The sequence below is a fragment of the Entelurus aequoreus genome, linkage group LG08, assembly GCF_033978785.1.
Source record: "Entelurus aequoreus isolate RoL-2023_Sb linkage group LG08, RoL_Eaeq_v1.1, whole genome shotgun sequence".
Taxonomy (NCBI): domain Eukaryota; kingdom Metazoa; phylum Chordata; class Actinopteri; order Syngnathiformes; family Syngnathidae; genus Entelurus; species Entelurus aequoreus.
Genome location: NC_084738.1, coordinates 30276434 through 30298155, shown reverse-complemented (window position 1 = coordinate 30298155; position 21722 = coordinate 30276434). Strand labels below are relative to the sequence as shown.

The 21722-nt window shown below is 38.3% G+C and overlaps 2 protein-coding genes across 2 annotated transcripts; one reads left to right on the top strand and one right to left on the bottom strand.

Annotated features, from left to right (window-relative positions):
- The first annotated feature begins 4265 nt into the window (after positions 1-4265).
- On the top strand, positions 4266-5012 carry LOC133655771 (hemoglobin subunit beta-2-like). Its single transcript, XM_062056235.1, has 3 exons — positions 4266-4429; positions 4495-4717; positions 4800-5012. The coding sequence occupies exons 1-3, from the start codon at positions 4338-4340 to the stop codon at positions 4926-4928; spliced, it is 444 nt and encodes a 147-aa protein (XP_061912219.1). The 5' UTR covers positions 4266-4337; the 3' UTR covers positions 4929-5012.
- An 8460-nt stretch (positions 5013-13472) lies between these two features.
- hbae4 (hemoglobin alpha embryonic-4) lies at positions 13473-20496 on the bottom strand. Its single transcript, XM_062056234.1, has 3 exons — positions 20169-20496; positions 19274-19478; positions 13473-13703 (listed from the first exon to the last, which is right to left on the bottom strand). The coding sequence occupies exons 1-3, from the start codon at positions 20258-20260 to the stop codon at positions 13575-13577; spliced, it is 426 nt and encodes a 141-aa protein (XP_061912218.1). The 5' UTR covers positions 20261-20496; the 3' UTR covers positions 13473-13574.
- Between the last annotated feature and the right edge of the window lie 1226 nt (positions 20497-21722).

Here is a 21722-nt window from a genome sequence, read left to right as displayed (position 1 = left end):
GGACATGTAACCAAATATTAACATTGCTGTATGTATACTTTTGACCCAGCAGATTTGGTCACATTTCCAGTAGACCCATAATAAATTCATAAAAGAACCAAACTTCATGAATGTTTTTTGTGACCAGCAAGTGTGTGCTCCAATCACTCTATCACAAAAAAAAATAGGAGTTGTAGAAATGATTTGAAAGTCAAGACAGCCATGACATTATATATATATATATATATATATATATATATATATATATATATATATATATATATATATATATATATATATATATATATATATATATATATATATATATATATATATATATATATATATATATATACATACATATATATATATATATATATAGACAAAGTCCTTTATTTTCTGTAATGCAATTAAAAAAACAAAAATGTCATACATTCTGGATTCATTACACATCAATGCTGATTATGGCATACAGCTTAAGAAAACTCAAAAATCGTATCTCAAAAAATTAGAATATTTCCTCAGACCAAGTAAAAAAAAGATTTATAACAGCAAAACAAAATCAAACATTTGGAAATGTCAATTAATGCACTCAATACTTGGTTGGGAATCCTTTTGCACGGATTACTGCATCAATGCGGCGTGGCATATACGCAATCAGCCTGTGGCATTGCTGAGGTGTTTTGGATGCCCAAGATGGTTCAATAGCGGCCTTTAGCTCATTTGCATTATTGGGTCTGGTGTCTTTCAGCTTCTTCTTCACAATACCCCACAAATTCTCTATGGGGTTCAGGTCAGGGGAGTTGGCAGGCCAATCAAAGACAGTAATGCCATGGTCAGTACACCAGTTACTGGTGGTTTTGGCACTGTGGGCAGGTGTCAGATTATGCTGGAAAATGAAATCATCTCCATAGAGCGTTTCAACAGATGGAAGCATGTAGTGCTCTAAAATCTCTTGGTACACAGCTGCATTGACTCTGGACTTGATGAAACACAGTGGACCAACACCAGCAGCTGACATGGCTCCCCAAACCATTGCTGACTGTGGGAACTTCACACTGGATTTCAAGCAACTTGGATTTTTCTCCTCTCCAGCCTTCCTCCAGACTCTAGCGCCTTGACTTCCAAATTAAATACAAAACTTGCTTTCGTCTGAAAACAGGACTCTGGACCACTCTGCAACTGTCCAGTGCTTCTTTTCCATAGCCCAAGTCAGACGCTTCTAGAGATTTTAGAGCTCTACATGCTTCCATCTGTTGAAAAGCTCTATGGAGATGATGATTTCTTTTTCCAGCATGATCTGACACCTGCCTACAGTGCCAAAACCACCAGTAACTGGTGTACTGACCATGGCATTACTGTCCTCGATTGGCCTGCCAACTCCCCTGACCTGAACCCCATAGAGAATTTGTGGGGTATTGTGAAGAAGAAGCTGAAAGACACCAGACCCAATAATGCAAATGAGCTAAAGGCCGCTATTGAAGCATCCTGGGCATCCATAACACCTCAGCAATGCCACAGGCTGATTGCCTCCATGCCACGCCACATTGATGCAGTAATTCGTACAAAAGGATTCCCAACCAAGTACTGAGTGCATTAATTGACATTTTCAAATGTTTGATTTTGTTTTGCTGTTATAAATCTTTTTTTTTTACTTGGTCTGAGGAAATATTCTAATTTTTTGAGATACGATTTTTGAGTTTTCTTAAGCTGTATGCCATAATCGGCAATATTAAAATAATAAAAGGCTTGCAATATTTCAGTTGATGTGTAATGAATCCAGAATGTATGACATTTTTGTTTTTTTAATTGCATTACAGAAAATAAAGAACTTTATCACAATATTCTAATTTTCTGAGACAGTCCTGTATATATGTACAGGCTACATAAATAACATGGTCAGCTACCTGACCATGTTATGTTATCCATCCATCCATCCATCCATCCATCCATCCATCCATTTTCTACCGCTTGTCCGTTTCGGGGTCGCGGGGGGTGCTGGAGTCTATCTCAGTTGCATTCGGGCGGTAGGCGTGGTACACCCTGGACAAGTTGCCACCCCATCGCAGGGCCAACACAGATAGACAGACAACATTCACACACTAGGGCCAAATTAATGTTATGTTATAACCACATAAAATGATGCGCCGGACCATATAGAATGATTTCGCGTGCCACATTAAATTATGTAACAGACCACTTTAAATGATGTGGTGGACCAAATTGAATGACACGGTGGATCACATCAAATGATGCGGCGGACCACATAAAATTATGTGGCCTGCCTAAAATGACGTGAAATGATGGAGCAGTTGACCAACATAGAGCAGTATGTACACTGCAGGAAGCAAATTTCTTTTCACCAAAGAACTTCCATCTAAAAATAGCACATTTATAACACAAAATGAGTAATTAATGCCAATAACTGTTTGTTTAGAATAAAAAATATGTTACTTTGAAAATGATGGTAAAGATGTTAATAACCATGTTAAGTGCATATGATGTATACCGGTAGTTCCTTCTTGTTCGAGTCTCTTTAATATGCAATAAAATGAATGCTATTAATTGTGGTTAATTAAAATTAGCCCACAGTAACCCTGTGATTAATCTGATTAAAATGGTTTATTGTTTTATAAATTTAATTTAAGAAAAAAAATTAAGTTTGCTTAATTGACATATACCCCTTTCTTGCAGTATCTTTGTAATAAAAATATTTGACTTTCGGCTGTGTGTTACTGGGCGGAGGGGGCGCTACTGAAGATAACACCGGTGTGGTTTTAACGATAACACTCAAACATGAAAAGACCCAATACTTTTTTGGACGCTTTAGTTAATTAGACCACAGTAACATCAAATAAATGTTCTCTAAAATAAAAAAAATAGATATGTATATAAATATATTTGTGTTTATATATATATATATATATATATATATATATATATATATATATATATATATATATATATATATATATATATATATATATATATATATATATATATACATATATATATATATATATATATATATATATATATATATATATATATATATATATATATATATATATATATATATATATATATATATATATATATATATATATACATATATATATATATATATATACATATATATATATATATATATATATATATATATATATATATATATATATATATATATATATATAAGTATATATATAAATGTATATATATAATATATATATGTATATATGTATATATATATATGTATATATATATATATATATATATATATATATATATATATATATATATATATATATATATATATATATATATATATATATATATTGCAATAAGCTTGAAGAAAATGATGAGCGTTGGAAACAGTTTTCCGGGGTTCAAATATACACATTTGAACTATGACTATATACCACAATACACTCCATGAAAAATCTTCTTTTTTTTTCTCAATTTATTATAATGCATGCGCTTTTTAGTGATTTATTCAATTAGGATATGATGATTCAACCCCCAGTGTATGGTTATTATTAAAATGTAGCAACTTGGTCTCTTTCAATTATTTCTATTTAGCTGTTGAATATTTGAATTGTATTGTAACAAAAGTATGCATGCTTGTAAATATTACTAATGTGTATAATTTTAAGCAAACACAAACACAGACTTTAATTAAACTGTCATGGTAGATTCTTTATAGTGGACTTTTTACTTGAAAAATGTATGTGTGTGTCGATCTGTGTACAGTGCGTACACACTATGTGCATATAGATATACAAATACAGGTGCATATCAATCAATTAGAAAGTGGTGAGAAAGTTATTTGATTTTAGATGTTCTGTTCAAACAAAGAGACCAATTATAGAAAGTTGGATTCAATCAATATTCAACTTTTTGACATTTTTTAAAATATATGTCATACTGAAATTTTTAATGAGTTCATAATCATAGATGAAATGAATCTTCATAATAATTAAGTTAAAAAAGACATTGTCTGTGTGTAGTGCATAGAATGTAATAATTTTACTTTTTGAATTAAACTACTGTAATAAATATCCTCATCAAAGATTGTTTATTGTAATGCACCCGTAAGTACAGTATAAATAATAAGGCAACAGTCTTTTTAAAATGTCTTAATGTATTTCTTTTTTTGTGAAGGTTTATACATTGAGAAACATCCAGAAAGTTCGAGAAGGGTCTATGGTTTATCTGCAGCCTTCCATCTGCAGCCTATCATAGCACGTTCTCCTTCAGGGCGGGGGGACCTTTGAGCCGTTTAAATAGAACCGCGGAGCGTCTGGAGCTCTATTCAGCATTTTCTCCTGAAACCTGAACCGAAACAAACAAGCGGCAACATGGTTGAGTGGACTGAACAAGAGCGATCCATCATCACCGGCATCATGACCGGCCTGGACTACGACGACATCGGCTCCAAGGCTCTCTGCAGGTAGATTGTTGACTATAGAATGCAAATCAGTTCATTGAATTCACCTTTGAATTGTCTCCATACAGGTGTCTGATCGTCTACCCATGGACTCAGAGGTACTTCGGTGCCTTCGGTAACCTCTACAATGCTGAAGCCATCAAGAGCAACCCCCAAATCGCAGCTCATGGCGTCAAAATCCTGCACGGGCTGGACCGGGCCTTCAAGAACATGGACAACATCAAGGAAACCTACGCCGAACTGAGCGTGCTGCACTCTGAGAAGCTGCACGTGGATCCCGACAACTTCAGGGTAAATCTTTTGTGAAGTAATGTCAAGTAACTTATTTGTCAGAATCATGACAACGCTGACTGTGGTTGTTTTGTTCACGTAGTTGCTGGCCGACTGTTTGACCATCGTCATCGCAGCCAGGATGGGAAATGCATTCAATGCTGACACTCAGGCCGCCTGGCAGAAGTTCTTGTCTGTGGTGGTGTCCGCTCTGGGAAGACAGTACCACTAAACTGCATCTTGCATTTGGGATTCGACGTGTGTTGTCATATGTTTGTCTCCCGAGGAAAGCAATAAAGGGCCCACTGAAGCAATATCAACTTTGCAATTCTGTTTTTGTCAATAGAATAAACACATCGTAATCCTTGCCTTCAAATTAGATAACTACAATATGAATATTTTTCATATCTTGTATTTTTACATCAAAAGCCGACACACAAATCAATAACTCAGAATGATGTACCCTTTACATTTAAAAACAACTTGTTTGCAGTTGTGATAGTCCCATGCACTGCTCAAATATTAAGCATATATTGTAGCTAAAAATAATTTAGCATTTTTCCTCATTACATATACACTAGATTTAATTGTCAAAATACATTTTTATTATAAAATAAAATAATTTATTAACTGTTTATTTAGCATTTTTGCAGACAAACCCAAACAGCAAAACAAAATCACATATAAATATGTATTACTTCATAATGCTTCAATGTACACATTTGCTTATGTACTATTACTATTACTATATATATATATATATATATATATATATATATATATATATATATATATATATATATATATATATATATATATATATATATATATGTCCAGGGTGTACCCCGCCTACCGTCCGAATGCAGCTGAGATAGGCTCCAGTGACCCCCGCGACCATATATTTGACACACTCAGTCACCACATATTACAAAATATAGCATGACAAACCCTGTTTCACACAGATAAAAAATACATGCAACATTTGCAGACGCAAACTGTACCCCCAAGTTGAGGGGTGCAATTTCTATCAGTAACCTTTCAAAAATTCCATACCCCCAATACTTATTTGATTGTCATATTCATAACAATTATTACTCACAATAAATAGTATTTTTGGTGCACTAAAATACCATAGGTGTTTTAAAGAATGTGTATACAGTAAATGTGGGTTTGATTCAAGTGTCAGTATTTGACTTGTAGATGCTATATTTCAGGGTTCATTTTAAAGTAACAAACTAGATATTTTGAAACATCTTGAGGTGGATATGTGTTCGTCTATTGCAGGGGTGGGCAATTAATTTTTACCGGGGGCCGCATGAGCTACCCGAGCACTGCTGGAGGGCCACATCGACAATATTTCAATTAAATTTTGCTCAATATTATTTTTGATATATACCGTAAGATAAATAATAATAATAATAATAATAATTAATAATAATAGTAATACTTCAACATAGTGTGTGTAACAGCATTCCATGACTAATATAAATAAATTAACATTAATAATAAATGACAGTAAAATAAGCACACGTATGACTGAGGAGTCATAGCGTAACTTTGTGTGGTGTTTGAGTTGTCCGACTTTTTGTGTGGCCATAAACGCACAAGTGGTTTAGTGCTATGCGTGTTGGTGACAGATGACAAGTTGGTTTTGGCCTGGTTTGTACGGCAGAAAATGACTAGTTTTTCGAGATGGAATTGTTTTACTCATGTTTTTGGTGTGGTTATGTCCGAATATAAACAGTTTTGCTCAATAAAGTGATCGATATAATTCCTGTCCTCGAAGCATCTCGATAGACGTTACAATAATTGAACAGTGTTCAATTGAACGGTGTTGTAAACGGTGTTGACGAACACCATTAGGGCCGCTTATTGTCACTGTCACTCAAAGTTGCATTGCAAAATTCTATAGAATAAATATGTTTATTTTGTTTAGAATTCAGATGGGATTTGATTTGATGCACGGCATATGCACTGCTCAAGCGTCCGCTGCGCGCAGCGGACGCTTGAGCAGTGCGCAATTGCGCAGGCACGCACCTTAGAGGGGACGTTGCTTTGCAGTTCATGCCTTGTTGAAAACACGCCATTCCTCATCAACTTTTCTCTTTTTAGCGTCTCGGGTGTAAACCGTGCATCACTTGTCGCTGCATGTGCACCTTCACTCGCAGGTTAAACACGGACACACGCCCATAAATAATACTTTTCAAAATAAAAGCAGCACAGTTGTATTGCGCGCAGGACATAGATGTTTTTTCAACTTTATTTTGTAATTGCAGCTGTTCACATTCACTCACAACCACGCACATGCATACGTCCACACGGAAGTAATACAAATAACGATTTTCAAAACAAAAGCAGCACCGTTGTATTGCACACTCGACATAGATACTTTTTAAAATTTATTTTGTAATTTATATTTGGCCTCACGCGGGCCGGACAGGGACGCACAAAGGGCCGGATGCGGCCCGCGGGCCGCAGAATGCCCAGGTCTGGTCTATTGTTATTGCTATCCAGCTAAGTTACCCAACTTCAAAGTGCTTAAAGTGATACACTTGAATGCACCACAGTTGTAAGGGAGCTTGCGTGCTGGCTGCTGCTACTTTGTATCGCAACTGCCACCTTTTGCCTGCAGTAAAAGATAAGTGCTAGAAAGTTACTCTTCACATGCAGTAGTAGCAGAGGCGGTCCTGTCTAGATGTATACCCAGGGCAAACCACCCCTTGCCCCCTCCTCCCCTCCAACAGATTTTGTGGCAGAATTTTCTAGTTTTTCACCCTGTTTACAACTGGCATTAACAATAACCACAGGTGTGACATGGAATTTTAAAATGTGAATTTTTCTAGCCTTCTTTGATACAAAATAATAATAATAATAATAATAATAATAATGAATTGCATTTGTTACGCACTTTACAATTGTTAAAATCTCATAGTGCTACAAAGTATTAAAAATAAAAATAGAAAGTAAGAATATATAATAAAAAATTAAAATAGAAATGAATCATGACACACACTAGATAAAACAGAAACATAGATAACGTAGAAATAAGAGCCTCAAAGCACTGGATAAAAAAACAGATAAGCAAGCAGTGCATTTAAAAACAAGAAGGCAGATAAATTAGATAAAAGCTGTGCTAAAAAGGTGGGTTTTTAGTCCCTTCTTAAAATGGTCGACCGACAGTGGTGCTCTAAGATGGTCGGGGAGAGCGTTCCAAAGTTCGGGAGCGGTCGAGCAGAAAGCCCGGCGGCCCATAGATTGTAACTTTGTCCTGATGGGTTTGAGGAGGTTAGTGTTTGAGGAGCGGAGGCTGCGGGTAGGGGGTTGAGGGGAAACTAGGTCTTTGAGGTAGGAGGGGGCGTTGCCGTAGATGCATTGGTGAGTGAGCAGGTTGATCTTAAATTGGGTCCGGGATGCAATAGGGAGCCAGTGGAGTGATTTGAGGATAGGTGTGATATGATCACGCTTGCGCACTCTCGTCAGGATCCTCGCTGCGCTGTTTTGAATGTACTGGAGCTTTTTGATGCTCTTTTTGGGGACCCTGGCGAGGAGTGCGTTGCAGTAATCAAGCCTGGAGGAGATGAAGGCATGGACGAGTCTTTCAGTGTCGGCTGGGGTGAGTAATCTTTCATTACATCATCAAACCAAATCTGTTGTGTAACTAGACCAGGGGTCGGCAACCCAAAATGTTGACAGAGCCATATTGGACCAAAAATACAAAAAAAAAATCTGTCTGCAGCCGCAAAAAATTAAAAGCCTTCTATTAGTGTTATAATGAAAATAACACATGTACGTGTCTATATTAGCTATATTAGCCTACTATCAAAATGACTATGTGTGGCAGGCTGACGCAAATCTTCGTTGACAGAAATGTTGAAATGTAATATTTATTCTACACATTTTTACAACATTGGAAAGCTTTAGTAAAACTTCTCAGAGAGTGAGATAACTCCTGGAAATGACTGTCTTAGAATGGCCAAAGTTATAGATGTGTGTGTCCAAGTTAAAGGAAATGGTGGATTTATAACAATCTTTGCAAGCTGGGTTACGTTTGCCATGGTCTATAACGGCACACAAACAACTATCAGAAATGCAGGCAATATTACATACAGATAATGTGTCATGAAACATGGAAAAATTAATCAAATACACAGAGGACATAAGTAAAGTAAATGAAATGATCTCAAATATACCTACAAACGAGGCATAATGATGGATTATGTACATACAGCTAGCCTAAATAGCTTGTTAGTAGGGGTGTGGGAAAAAATCGATTCAAATTCGAATCGAGATTCTCACATTGTGCGATTCAGAATCGATTCTCATATAAAAAAAAACGATTTTTATTTTATTTTTTAAATTTTATTTCATTTTATTTTTTTAAATTAATCAATCCAACAATTCCAAAACCAAACCCGACCCAGCAACACTCAGAACTGCAATAAACCACTGGCTTGAATTAAATTAAGAATGTCTGAGATTACCAGCACCTTCCAATCAAGAATACCAAATGGTTAATTTCACCTCAATAGCGGCAAACCCAGCATCAACACTTTATGCAGCACAGACGTCATATAACGCCGTCAAAGCTCACCTTTAAGTATTTAAACACAGCACCAGCATTTTGAAACAAGGATGAAGCGATAGAAAGAAGGTAGAAATATAATACTCAGTGGCCGCCCTGCGATCGGTAGGTTGTGAGTTCAAACCCCGGCCGAGTCGTACCAAAGACTATAAAAATGGGACCCATTACCTCCCTGCTTGACACTCACCATCAAGGGTTGGAATTGGGGGTTAAATCACCAAAAAGGAATCCCGGGCGCGGCCACCGCTGCTGCTCACTGCTCCCCTCACCTCCCAGGGAGTGATCAAGGATGATGGGTCGAATGCAGAAAATGATTTCCCCACACCTTGTGTGTGTGTGACAATCATTGGTACTTTAACTTTAATAAATCTATCCGTGGCAGCATAAGGTAAAGATATGAGATTTAATTATGCATCTCATTGCTTATAACTGGTATGTTCCAAGACACTCGATTAAAGTTGTGTCTATTGTGAGATGTGCCTTTGTTGTCCATTGACGTGTGTCACCAGACTTGCAAATGTTAGCCAAGTTAGCTCATGTGTGTTGAACTGCACTACTGCAGATGGCTGAGAATAACCATCCAAAAAGTGCCAACAATACCCCATTTACATTTTGTGACTTGAATATTAACCAAGTATTTGTGATATTGTTATTATAAGCGCTAACGCAGACAAACTATTTATAGCGGCAACGTGATCACTACCGTGTGTCCCTATGTTTACATTATTATCGTTTCCCTGCACCTTTGAAGTTTATTGCAGATCATAAATCATGAATACCACCTGGATATAATCCGACAAGTTGGGACACTTTGACAGCCATTTAGGACTTGGAACTGGCGAGGACAACACAAAAAGCACTTGCCCCCCCATTTCTTTGTGAGGATTATGATACATTCTCATATGAACATCCTTGCAGTCCGCATCCCAATGACAGCAGACCGTGTACAGTAAGTGATGTTTTACATTTTTTTTGGCTATCACAAAGTCTTCAGTGAGCAGAAATGTGATGAAGAAAAAAAAAGCAAACGTCGTGATGCGTTTTTTTGAATTAATGGGCCTTGTATGCTTAAAATTATCAAAATACGTAAATATTAAATGTTATTATAAACGTGCCCGTTACAACATTACATATATACTTACATCGGACTGTAGTCAGCTGGAGGCGTGTCTTAATGAAATTAAACAATGGATGTCTGCTAACTTTTTGCAACTTAACGCTAAGAAAACGGAAATGCTGATTATCGGTCCTGCTCAACACCGACACCTATTTAATAATACCACCTTAACATTTGACAACCAAACAATTACACAAGGCGACTCAATAAAGAATCTGGGTATTATCTTCGACCCAACTCTCTCGTTTGAGTCACACATTAAGAGTGTTACTAAAACGGCCTTCTTTCATCTCCGTAATATCGCTAAAATTCGTTCCATTTTGTCCACTAGCGACGCTGAGATCATTATGCATGCATTCGTAACGTCTCGTCTCGGTTACTGTAACGTGTTATTTTCGGGTCTCCCTATGTCTAGCATTAAAAGATTACATTTGGTACAAAATGCGGCTGCTAGACTTTTGACAAGAACAAGAACGTTTGATCATATTACGCCTATACTGGCTCACTTGCACTGGCTTCCTGTGCACTTAAGATGTGATTTTAAGGTTTTACTACTTACGTATAAAATACTACACGGTCTAGCTGCAGCCTATCTTGCTGATTGTATTGTACCATATGTCCCGGCAAGAAATCTGCGTTCAAAGAACTCCGGCTTATTAGTGATTCCCAGAGCCTAAAAGTTTTCTATTCGGGCTCCAGTACTCTGGAATGCCCTGAACAGTTAGAGATGCTACCTCTAGTACCTCAGTAGAATCATTAAAGTCCCATCTTAAAACTCATTTTTATACTCTATCCTTTAAATAGACCCCCCTTTTAGACCAGTTGATCTGCCGTTTCTTTTCTTTTCTGCTCTGCCCCCCTCTCCTTCGTGGGGGGGGGGGGGGGGGGGGGGGGGATTACAGGTTCGGTGGCCACGGATGAAGTGTTAGCTGTCCAGGGTCGGGACCCGGGGTGGACATCTCTGCGCTGCTGACCTGTCTCAGCTCAGGATGGTCTCCTGCTGGCCCCACTATGGACTGGACTCTCACTATTATGTTAGACCCACTATGGACTGGACTTTCACAATATTATGCTAGATCCACTCGACGTCCATTGCACCAGTCGCCCTAGAGCAGGGGTCGGCAACCCGCGGCTCCGGAGCCGCATGCGGCTCTTTGACCACTCTGATGCGGCTCAGCTACATACTTGCCGACCCCCCGATTTTCCCAGGAGACTTATGGATCTCAGTGTCTCTCATAAATAACTCCCAGGGAAAAATAATCCTATTTAGACTATAAATACTAGATAAAGGGCGTGCCCTGATTGCACTGCAGTAGTTGTTCTCTATAGCATTTACATACAGCGTGCCAGTCCAGCCGCATGTTGCATGTTGTTATTAATCGCACACACAGGAGACAGCAAAGCATACTTACTCATCAGCCACACAGCTTACACTGACGGTAGCCGTATCAAACAACTTTAACATTGTTACGTTACAAATATGCGCCACACTGTGAACCCACACCAAAAAAGAATGAAAAACACATTTCTGGAGAACATCTGCACTGTAACACAACATAAACACAACACAACCATTACCCAGAATCCCATGCAGTCCTAACTCTTCCGGTCTAGATTATACACCCCGCTACCACAACCCCCCCACACATCAACCCCCCCCCCTCTCCTTGCGTTGGTTGAGCGGAAGAGTTAGTGCTGCATGGGATTCTGGGTATTGGTACCGTCAGTGTAAGATGTGTATTGGTACCGTCAGTGTCAGATGTGTATTGGTACCGTCAGTGTAAGATGTGTGGTTGCTGAACTAGTACGGAAGAGTTAGTGCTGCATGGGATTCTGGGTATTGGCACCGTCAGTGTAAGATGTGTGGTTGCTGAGGTAGTACGCCTTGCTGTCACTTACGTGTGGTCAAGCAGATACACTGTTAGGGCAGACTGTAGAGGGCGGTGTCATCACGCTCTGATATTCGGCAGTCTCCCGGGGAAAAATGAGAGGATTGGCAAGTATGACGCTATCAAGCGCCATTCATTCAAAACTCGCGGGCTGCACTAACATCAAATGTCCACATTAAAGTGCGTGCCGGTGCGTGTGTCGGGGACCCCTGGTTAATATGGCACAAAGCATTTAAGCTCTGTATGCAGTGTTTTTCATTTTAAATTGTAAATTTTTTTTGTGGCTCCCATCACTTTCTTTAATTTGTGAAACTTGCCAAAATGGCTCTTTGAGTGGTAAAGGTTGCCGACCCCTGCCCTAGAGGGGTGGGGGGGTCACCCACATCTGCGGTCCTCTCCAAGGTTTCTCATTGTCATCCCACTGGGTTGAGTTTTTCCTTGCCCTGATGTGGGATCTGAACTGAGGATGTCGTTGTGGCTTGTGCAGCCCTTTGAGACACTTGTGATTTAGGGCTATATACATTTGAACATTGATTGATTGACATCATGTATATACAGTATTTACGACAATAAGGTATAGAACATGAATTGATTGATGCATACTGTATGTGAATAGCATCAATTAATTTATTTAAAATACTTTGGATTTATCAATTTAATTACATAAATAGCTTGTTTTATTTATATTGGACTGTGTCACATTGTGAAGTGAAGGGAAGTGAATTATATTTATATAGCGCTTTTCTCTAGTGACTCAAAGCGCTTTACATAGTGAAACCCAATATCTAAGTTACATTTAAACCAGTGTGGGTGGCACTGGGAGCAGGTGGGTAAAGTGTCTTGCCCAAGGACACAACAGCAGTGACTAGGATGGCGGAAGCGGGGATCGAACCTGCAACCCTCAAGTTGCTGGCACGGCCACTCTACCAACCGAGCTATACCGCCCCGCATACATTGAGCTCGGATAAGCTTCATTCCCCCCCCTACCTTGAGTGGGATAAGCGGTAGAAAATGGATGAGTGGATGCATCACACTGAGTTTATTACTTGGTTTAAATTAATGTTACGTACTCTAAATACATGGACATTTCATATGTAATTAAAACAATCCTAAATATTGGGTCTTAATATTTTTGAGGTGTAATAAGGACAGAAGACATGAGAACATGACACTCCAGTGTAAAATGCATACAACTTAAGTTGTTTTTACTTGTTTTATTATAACAAAACATGAAGCAATACTTAAATATATTTAATAGACAAAGTGGTGGTGATGTAAGTTGGCCGAGTCTCATCTGTATTTCTCAGCAAGTACTGCTGCAAAGGCCGACAGGTACTTGTCCATTACGGCGTGTAAAACCGGTGTGAAGTCCTCGCCCATGTGAATGGCCAAGGCAACGAGGATACAGTGTGACAGAAGCTGCAGAGGAGGCAAAAAATACAAGACAAGGAGCAAGGAAAAATCAATTAAATTGATGTGTTGACAATAATCAAGCAGTTCAAGTTCATATCCTTACCAAAAATCACTTTAACATACAATAAATGCAGTGACTATGAAAATGCTGAGTTATGATTAATATCATAACTCAGCAAGTATTGCTTGGATTAGTCATCCAAGGAATACTTGGACGACTAATAGAAGTCATCCAAGTATTTTCCTTCTCTTGATTAGTCGAATATATGTACAGTATGTAACGGATGAAATATGGAGATATTTGTGTTCTGCATCAGAGTGTCCCCCACTTAGTTTTGTCATTGTTAAAGCCAGTTTGTGCTGCTAATAAATGTGAAGTTTTTCATTGAATAGTCTGCATTTCATAGCACAACAATAGCCTAACGGGCCTTATTTTGCACAGAAATTAGCCCTTGGTTGAAATCTGACAGATTTACATATCATGTATATGTTCTTTCATTTGTGCTGTCCTTATTTTAAATAAAGAGAGAGAGAAAAAAATACATTTTGGACATTTAGAGCCTGTAAACTGCTGACTTCCAATGCTTCAGATATTGAATTTGGTCATTTATGGCTTATAAATGTTGTTACGATGTCAAATCTTAAAATCAATGCATTTAGGCGTGAGCTTGCACGCAGTTCTGGATGCCCCTGTTCGCCGGGTTTTGCTGTCTGCCTACGTTGTGATGTCACAGCGAGGTGGACGTACTTATTTGGACATTAAGTCAAGCTCTCAGAAGGGGGTGGGGGGAAACTCCCTAATCTTGGCATGTGCATACTAACACCGACATGCAGTGACATGTTTTCATGCATCGATCAGAGAGTGCTGCGCCTCATGTTGTGACTGGGTGAATCTATTTAATGTTTATGACGTTTATTTTCGACAGTGCCTTGAAATAAAAAATAGCAGTGACATTCGACTTCAAGATATATATTTAAACAGTGTACGTTTTTGCAGAGGGTGGGCGTGGTTTCATTTGCAATCTCGGAACGCTTCCAGACTCAAAAACGGCTTAAAAAAATAACTGTGCAGCAAAATTAAGCAACATTTCCACTAAACTACATCTAATACTTATAATTTCATCAGGGTTTCTTAATCTTTTTGATTTTGGGGCCCAATTTTCCCACTACCTAGGGTCCCAGGCAACACTAAAATATTAACACTAAATTAGTAATCTTAATCATAATTTAAATACTATTCAATATTAACAGTGCTAAAATGAATATACATTTACTATTTAAGTACAAATAAAATAAATAATTACAATAAAAATGAATACATTCTGGCTCAATTTAATACAAAATATGTTTAATATATATGTTTCCTAAATAAACTGTCAATAAAATTCAACTGCAAATGAAAACATAGCTTTACCACTTTAGTCATAATTTTTGCGCTTTCTCTATGATTTTAGCGCCAGTCTTCCTTGTTTGTTTGATGTTGTCATTACTGCCACAAGTGGTGTAAATGTTTATTACAACTGAGTGCCGCTGTGGCCCATACAAACCACAGCTTTTACCGGCCTTCCGGGAGGCGCTTTCTCGTTTCCCCAGTAATGGGCGCTGGCCCTATGGTTAAGAAACATTAATCTAGACCACAAGGAAGTGTTTTAAATGTACACTGAAATTATTATGTCGCCTTGAAAACAACCTGAAGATTTTCATCCAGTACACAGTTTTAGCAGCTGTGCAACACAATTAAAAAAAGAGTTCTCTCATAATCAACGGGCCTAATAGAAAAGGTCATTTGGATTCGCAGCCAAAACAGGAGACTAACACCTGCCGGTAATAAGCCTCTATTAAAACATGTAATCATTATTTTAAATCATCTGATTAATTGCAAATGTTCGTGAAATGCTCACATTTTTCCGTGAATTGAAGATTTTTTTAAACAAAACCCATCTATCCTTTTCTCTCTCTATAGCCGTCCTTCTACTCTCTCTCTATTCCTACCTAACTGGTCGAGACAGATGGCCGCCCCACAGAACCTGGGTTCTGTTTGAGGGTTCTTCCCCATATATGCCCCATACTTCTTCCAGGGGAAAAAAAACCTACATTTTGAAGTTCTATTAAAGTTAAAGTTAAAGTACCAATGATTGTCACACACACACTAGGTGTGGCGAAATTATTCTCTGCATTTGACCCATCACCCTTGATCATCCCCTGGGAGGTGAGGGGAGCAGTGAGCAGCAGTGGTGGCTGCGCCCAGGAATCAATTTTTGTGATTTAACCCCAAATTCCAACCCTTAATGTTGAGTGCCAAGCAGGGAGGTAATGGATTCCATTTTTATAGACTTTGGTATGACTCGGCCGGGCGGGGTTTAAACTCACAACCTACCGATCTCAGGGCGGACACTCTAACCACTAGTATTAGTTAGGTTTGTTTCAACAAATACTAATAACAATTTTATACAGGCAGTTAAGTCATTAAATAGTGGAAAGAGAGTATTTAACATACATAGATATTTACTTTTTATTATCTATTTTGGTAATAAAATGTTTTGCTGTTTAGAACACTGGTGTTTTAATGAACTTTTATCTGTCTTGTCTTTTAATTGTTATGTGTTTTATTTTATTTCGATTTTGATGGTCCTGTTTGTTGATCTTTTTATCGTTTTTGCTGTACCATGGGTCATGTTTGTATCCAAAATAAAGGCTGTTGATGATTTTAATATATATTTAAATGTGGTATTGTTAGTATTGTTTTTAATCATTATTTTAATGTTCTATATCAGTGGTTCTTAACCTTGTTGGAGGTACCGAACCCCACCAGTTCATATGCGCATTCACCAAACCCTTCTTTAGTGAAAAATAAAATGTTGTTTTTTTTTCAAATTCAAGAAATGTTATGTTTTTTTTACTGGTGCACAAAATGAACCATGCATGAACATCACCTTGTTCCAACAACAAAAACCAACACAGTGCATGAACTCACAACAATTTACACACCTTACACACATTACCATGAATTGATTAACGTGGACCTCGACTTAAAGAAGTTGAAAAACTCATTCGGGTGTTACCATTTAGTGGTCAATTGTACGGAATACGTACTGTACTGTGTAAACTGTACTGTTTCATATACCGTATTTTTCGGAGTATAAGTCGCTCCGCAGTATAAGACGCACGTGCCGAAAATGCATAATAAAGAAGGAAACAAACATATATAAGTCGCACTGGAGTATAAATCGCATTTTTTGGGGAAATTTATTTGATAAAACCCAACACCATGAATAGACATTTGAAAGGCACTTTAAAATAAATAAAGAATAGTGAACAACAGGCTGAATAAGTGTACGTTATATGACGCATAAATAACCAACTGAGAACGTGCCTGGTGTGTTAACGTAACATATTATGGTAAGAGTCATTCAAATAACTATAACATATAGAACATGCTATACATTTACCAAACAATCTGTCACTCCTAATCGCTAAATCCCATGAAATCTTATACGTCTAGTCTCTTACGTGAATGAGCTAAATAATACATGTATTATTTGATATTTTACGGTAATGTGTTAATAATTTCACACATAAGTCGCTCCTGAGTATAAGTCGCACCCCCGGCCAAACTATGAAAAAAACTGCGACTTATAGTCCGAAAAATACGGTAATGTATTATCTTCCTTTGCAATCTGCTAGTAAAAGTTTCAATCAACCAATCAAAAAACCTGCAAATCAGATGGAAAATTAGAGGAAACATTGTTTGGGGGTATCCATAATACGCCGATAGGGAGAAGTTTGTATTTACACGATCATTCGGACGTGTCTATACCTCCGTGGCTGAGGCTCCGCCGAACCCCTGAGGCTGACTCACCGAACCCTTAGGGTTCCAACGAACCCAGGTTATGAACCACTGTTCTATATATTTGATAATATTGGGGTGAGGGGTTTAACCATTTTGTAACGCAGTCTGCCTAAAATGATGGAAAGCTTAGCTATACACAGCAACTGATGCTGCTGTGAAAGTTGGAATTGCCACGAAACACATTTTAAGATATTCAACACAAAAGTGGATAATGCACCAACTATATGAGAAGCAGTTAATGTTTAAATGCTTAAAATGACCAAAATGTATAAATATTACACGTTATCATGAATGTGCCTGTTACTACATTACATAATACTTAGAGCATCTATATAAAACTTTGTTAGGTGGTTTTAGAAATACGTGTGTTCTTGTCACACAAGGATTGTGGATGATGTGCAAAAAAAAAAAAAAAAATTATGTTCCACTCTGAAGGATTTAAAAAAGAAACATAAGTAACAATGAATACTTTTAAAACATTTCCATTAATACCTTGTTTTATTGCCTAATATTGCGGCATGCAGGGTCCATTTTAAACACCACTAAAGTTCGCAAATATTGTTACCTATGCCATGAGAGTAGTACACTATGTACGACACACGTTTATGTGTGCTATGGCTATGAGTTTTTTCCCCCCCTTGATCTCAGTCTGGACCTCTTCTCCAGGGGCCCAGGCTTTGGCTGATTTTTATTTTTTTCTCAACCTATTTCTCACCTTTTTTGTAAGGGGCGCCGGAAGTTGGCGATCCTGTTCTGTTTCCCTGTAATGCTTGTTTTATCTTGAATGGGATTGTGCTGAAAATCTTAATTTCCCCTCGGGGATTATTAAAGTATTTCTGATTCTGATTCTGATTCCAGCTAACCTATTGATGTGTCTAAAAGCCATTTCCAATCGACCGAAAAGTACATTTTTGGTTAAACGCAGTACTTTTTTGGGACAAAATCCTCCAAAAGAGAACTGCATATATTCATAGATAGATAGATAGATAGATAGATAGATAGATAGATAGATAGATAGATAGATAGATAGATAGATAGATAGATAGATAGATAGATAGATAGATAGATAGTACTTTATTGATTCCTTCAGGAGAGTTCCCTCAGGAAAATCTAAATCCCAGCAGCAGTATACAGAATTGAGTTCGAATTTAAAAAGTAAAAAGTAAATAATAAGTAATGGGGGCATATGTTATTGTTTTGCATCCCCTGTCATCCTAGTACCCCCCACACAAAAAAAAACCTCATAGCCATAGCACACATAAACATGTGTGTCGTACATAGTGTGCTATACTCTCATGGCATAGGTAACACAATTCATACCATTGTATATACGGAACCCATTGAAGTGGACACCCCTCGGATTGGCTGATTGGCATCGACATAAGTGGTTGTCGACATAACCGAACATAGTCATTGACTGACTAAACATTGGCCAGAGACATAAGGAGAACGGGCGATGATGAAGGATTTTAGAACCACAAATCTGGTTTTACAAAAACACCATGACGTTAACGACGCCACAGCACATGTCAACATAAACGGGCCGACTTGTGTTAAAAAGGACCTGATTGGGTCTTGAATTTGAAATGGTTGACCGTATGCGTTGTATTTTTAGTGATCAGAAGACAACGGCGGACTTGATGCTGCGGTCGACGTCGATGGTCGGTCAACTTAAACGTGGCCGACTTAAACGGGTTCCACTGCACTCCCCTTACAAACGAGTCACCTTGAAGTTAGACGGGTCGATACGAAGCAGGTAGGCATGCAAGGTCTGCAGAGGGGCCAGTGTGACTGTCAGCTGACTGATGTCTTGGGCTCCCTCGGCGATGGCCAGGACAATCTTTTCCCCGTGGCTGAAAAGGTGGGCGGAGCCAGGGCTGATGTCAAGATGGGAAAAGTAGGTCTTGCTTCCGGGGAAGGTCGTAAACATTCTTGAAAACACACAAGCAAATGAAGCGTGATTGACTTTTAAGTTACTGTTACAGGTTACATGCAAAGCTGGAGGAGCTGACTTTATGCTGTTGCTAACGAAACATTGCATAACTTAAGCTCAACATTTTCTGACCTTAAATGTGAAATCACTCTCAATAGGATTGTTAGCACAGAAACTGTAATGATAACAAAATATAACAGTTGTCCAGGCTGGTCCACCTGCATGAAAGAACACTTAGTAGGTGTTTGAAGGTTAACAAGGCATTGATAAAGACGCTGTTCTCCTTAGTAGGATTTTAAAGCTGTTTCAAGCAAGGTTGTGAAGTGAAGTGAATTGTATTTATATAGCGCTTTTCTCTAGTGACTCAAAGCGCTTTACATATAGTGAAACCCATTATCTAAGTTACATTTTTAAACCAGTGTCGGTGGCACTGGGAGCAAGTAGGTGAAGTGTCTTGCCCAAGGACACAACAGTTGTGACTAGGATGACAGAGCCTGGGATCGAACCTAGAACCCTCAGGTTGCTGGCACGGCCGCTCTTTCAACGAAGCTACGCTCTTCTTACATATAGTGTCTTTAATTTCGGAAGTAATGCACATCTATGTGTCAATAATAACATTTTCACTCAAATATGAAATTAGTTTTTTTTTTTTTTTTAACACACATAAGTACATACAGGTGGAACCTACCTAATAAGAGCGTCCGATCCAAGGTATCCAGCGGCGGGAGTCAGCCCTCGCCATGCAGTTGCAAGTAGCTCTTTCTCCTTCTGGGACAGCATAGCGAGCAGCTGCACATGAGGCGGGGGGGAAGGGGGGGAAGCGTTTCGCTACCGAGAAGATTCACTTTAGCGTTAATCCACCATTTTTACGCCAGGTAAAAACTGTAAAATGATAGACATGACCAATAATTTCCCTCTTTCTGGAGTTAACTATGATTACTGGTAAAGGGTGGACACTAGTGGGGGTGTTTTCCTTCCCCTGTGTTATCGGACAACAACACAGGGAGGGTGGGGGGCTGCACAACCTCCTTGCTATCTTCTGCGTGACGTGCATCATTCTGCAAAAAGCTCCAATGTCATGAATTAGACTCAAAGCAACAGCTGGAGCGGAAGTTTCGTAAGATATGCATCTCCACTTCTGCTGGCCCCTTTCCGCTGCGATGCTTCTCACAAGGTTCGATTGTTTGTTATTGTTAAGATGATTTGTTCTCGCTCACAAAAGAATGCAAGATGGCCACTAACTCATTTGAATGCATACACAATGTTTCCCATTAGACCAGGGGTGTCAAACTCATTTTAGATCGGGGGCCATATGGAGAAAAATCTACTCCCAAGTGGGCCGTAAAATCACGGCACGATAACTTAAAAATAAAGACAACGCCAGATTGTTTTCTTTGTTTAAAAATAGAACAAGCACATTTGTAACGACCTGGTCGCATCGTGGTGCGAGGTGTTCTCCCAAGGATGCAGACGGCTTCGGACACAGCGTGCAGGTAGGAAAATGATTTATTTCGGCAAATAAATCATATCAGGGAAAAAAAAACAAAGACGTGTACGTAGCACAAAAGACAAAAACAAAAGGACTAGCATGGGAGCTAGCCAGCACAAAAAAATAATATAGCATGAGAGCTAGCAGGAAACAAAGTGGTCGTTAGCTGTTGCGTAAAAGCAAATTAGGCAGCCAGGCCGAGTGAGGCCCGGGCAAAGACTATATAGCCCTCTGATTAGCGCTCGGGCAACAGGTGCGCGTCCCGAACGCTAACCAGAGGCAGGTGATCACAATCTGCCGTCATGGCAACAGAAACAAAACAAGGTGCTGAAAACACATGTGACTTGAAAACGTAAACAAACTATGATCCGGGCAGCGGATCATAACAACATTCTGAAAATGTACAAATCATAATGTTGTTGGTTTTTTTTTACTCTTACATGTTGCGGTTAATAGTATTGTATCTTTATTTGTTGTTATTTATATTTTCTGAATATATTATGTGATAATGTTCATCAGTCAACTCATTAGTGTTAATTTTCAAACTATCAAGATAAAAAAATTATACCAAAATGTAATTACAGGATGTTATTTATCTAGTTTGATCATTTTCCTCGACTAGTGCACAAACATCATGTGGTTTATTTTGTAGATATGTAGCATCATCTACAAAGACACAAATAATTGCTATTGCGACATCCACTGGACACATTTAGAACAGCTGTTTCTTTCATTCAAAAATTTCAGTTTAAT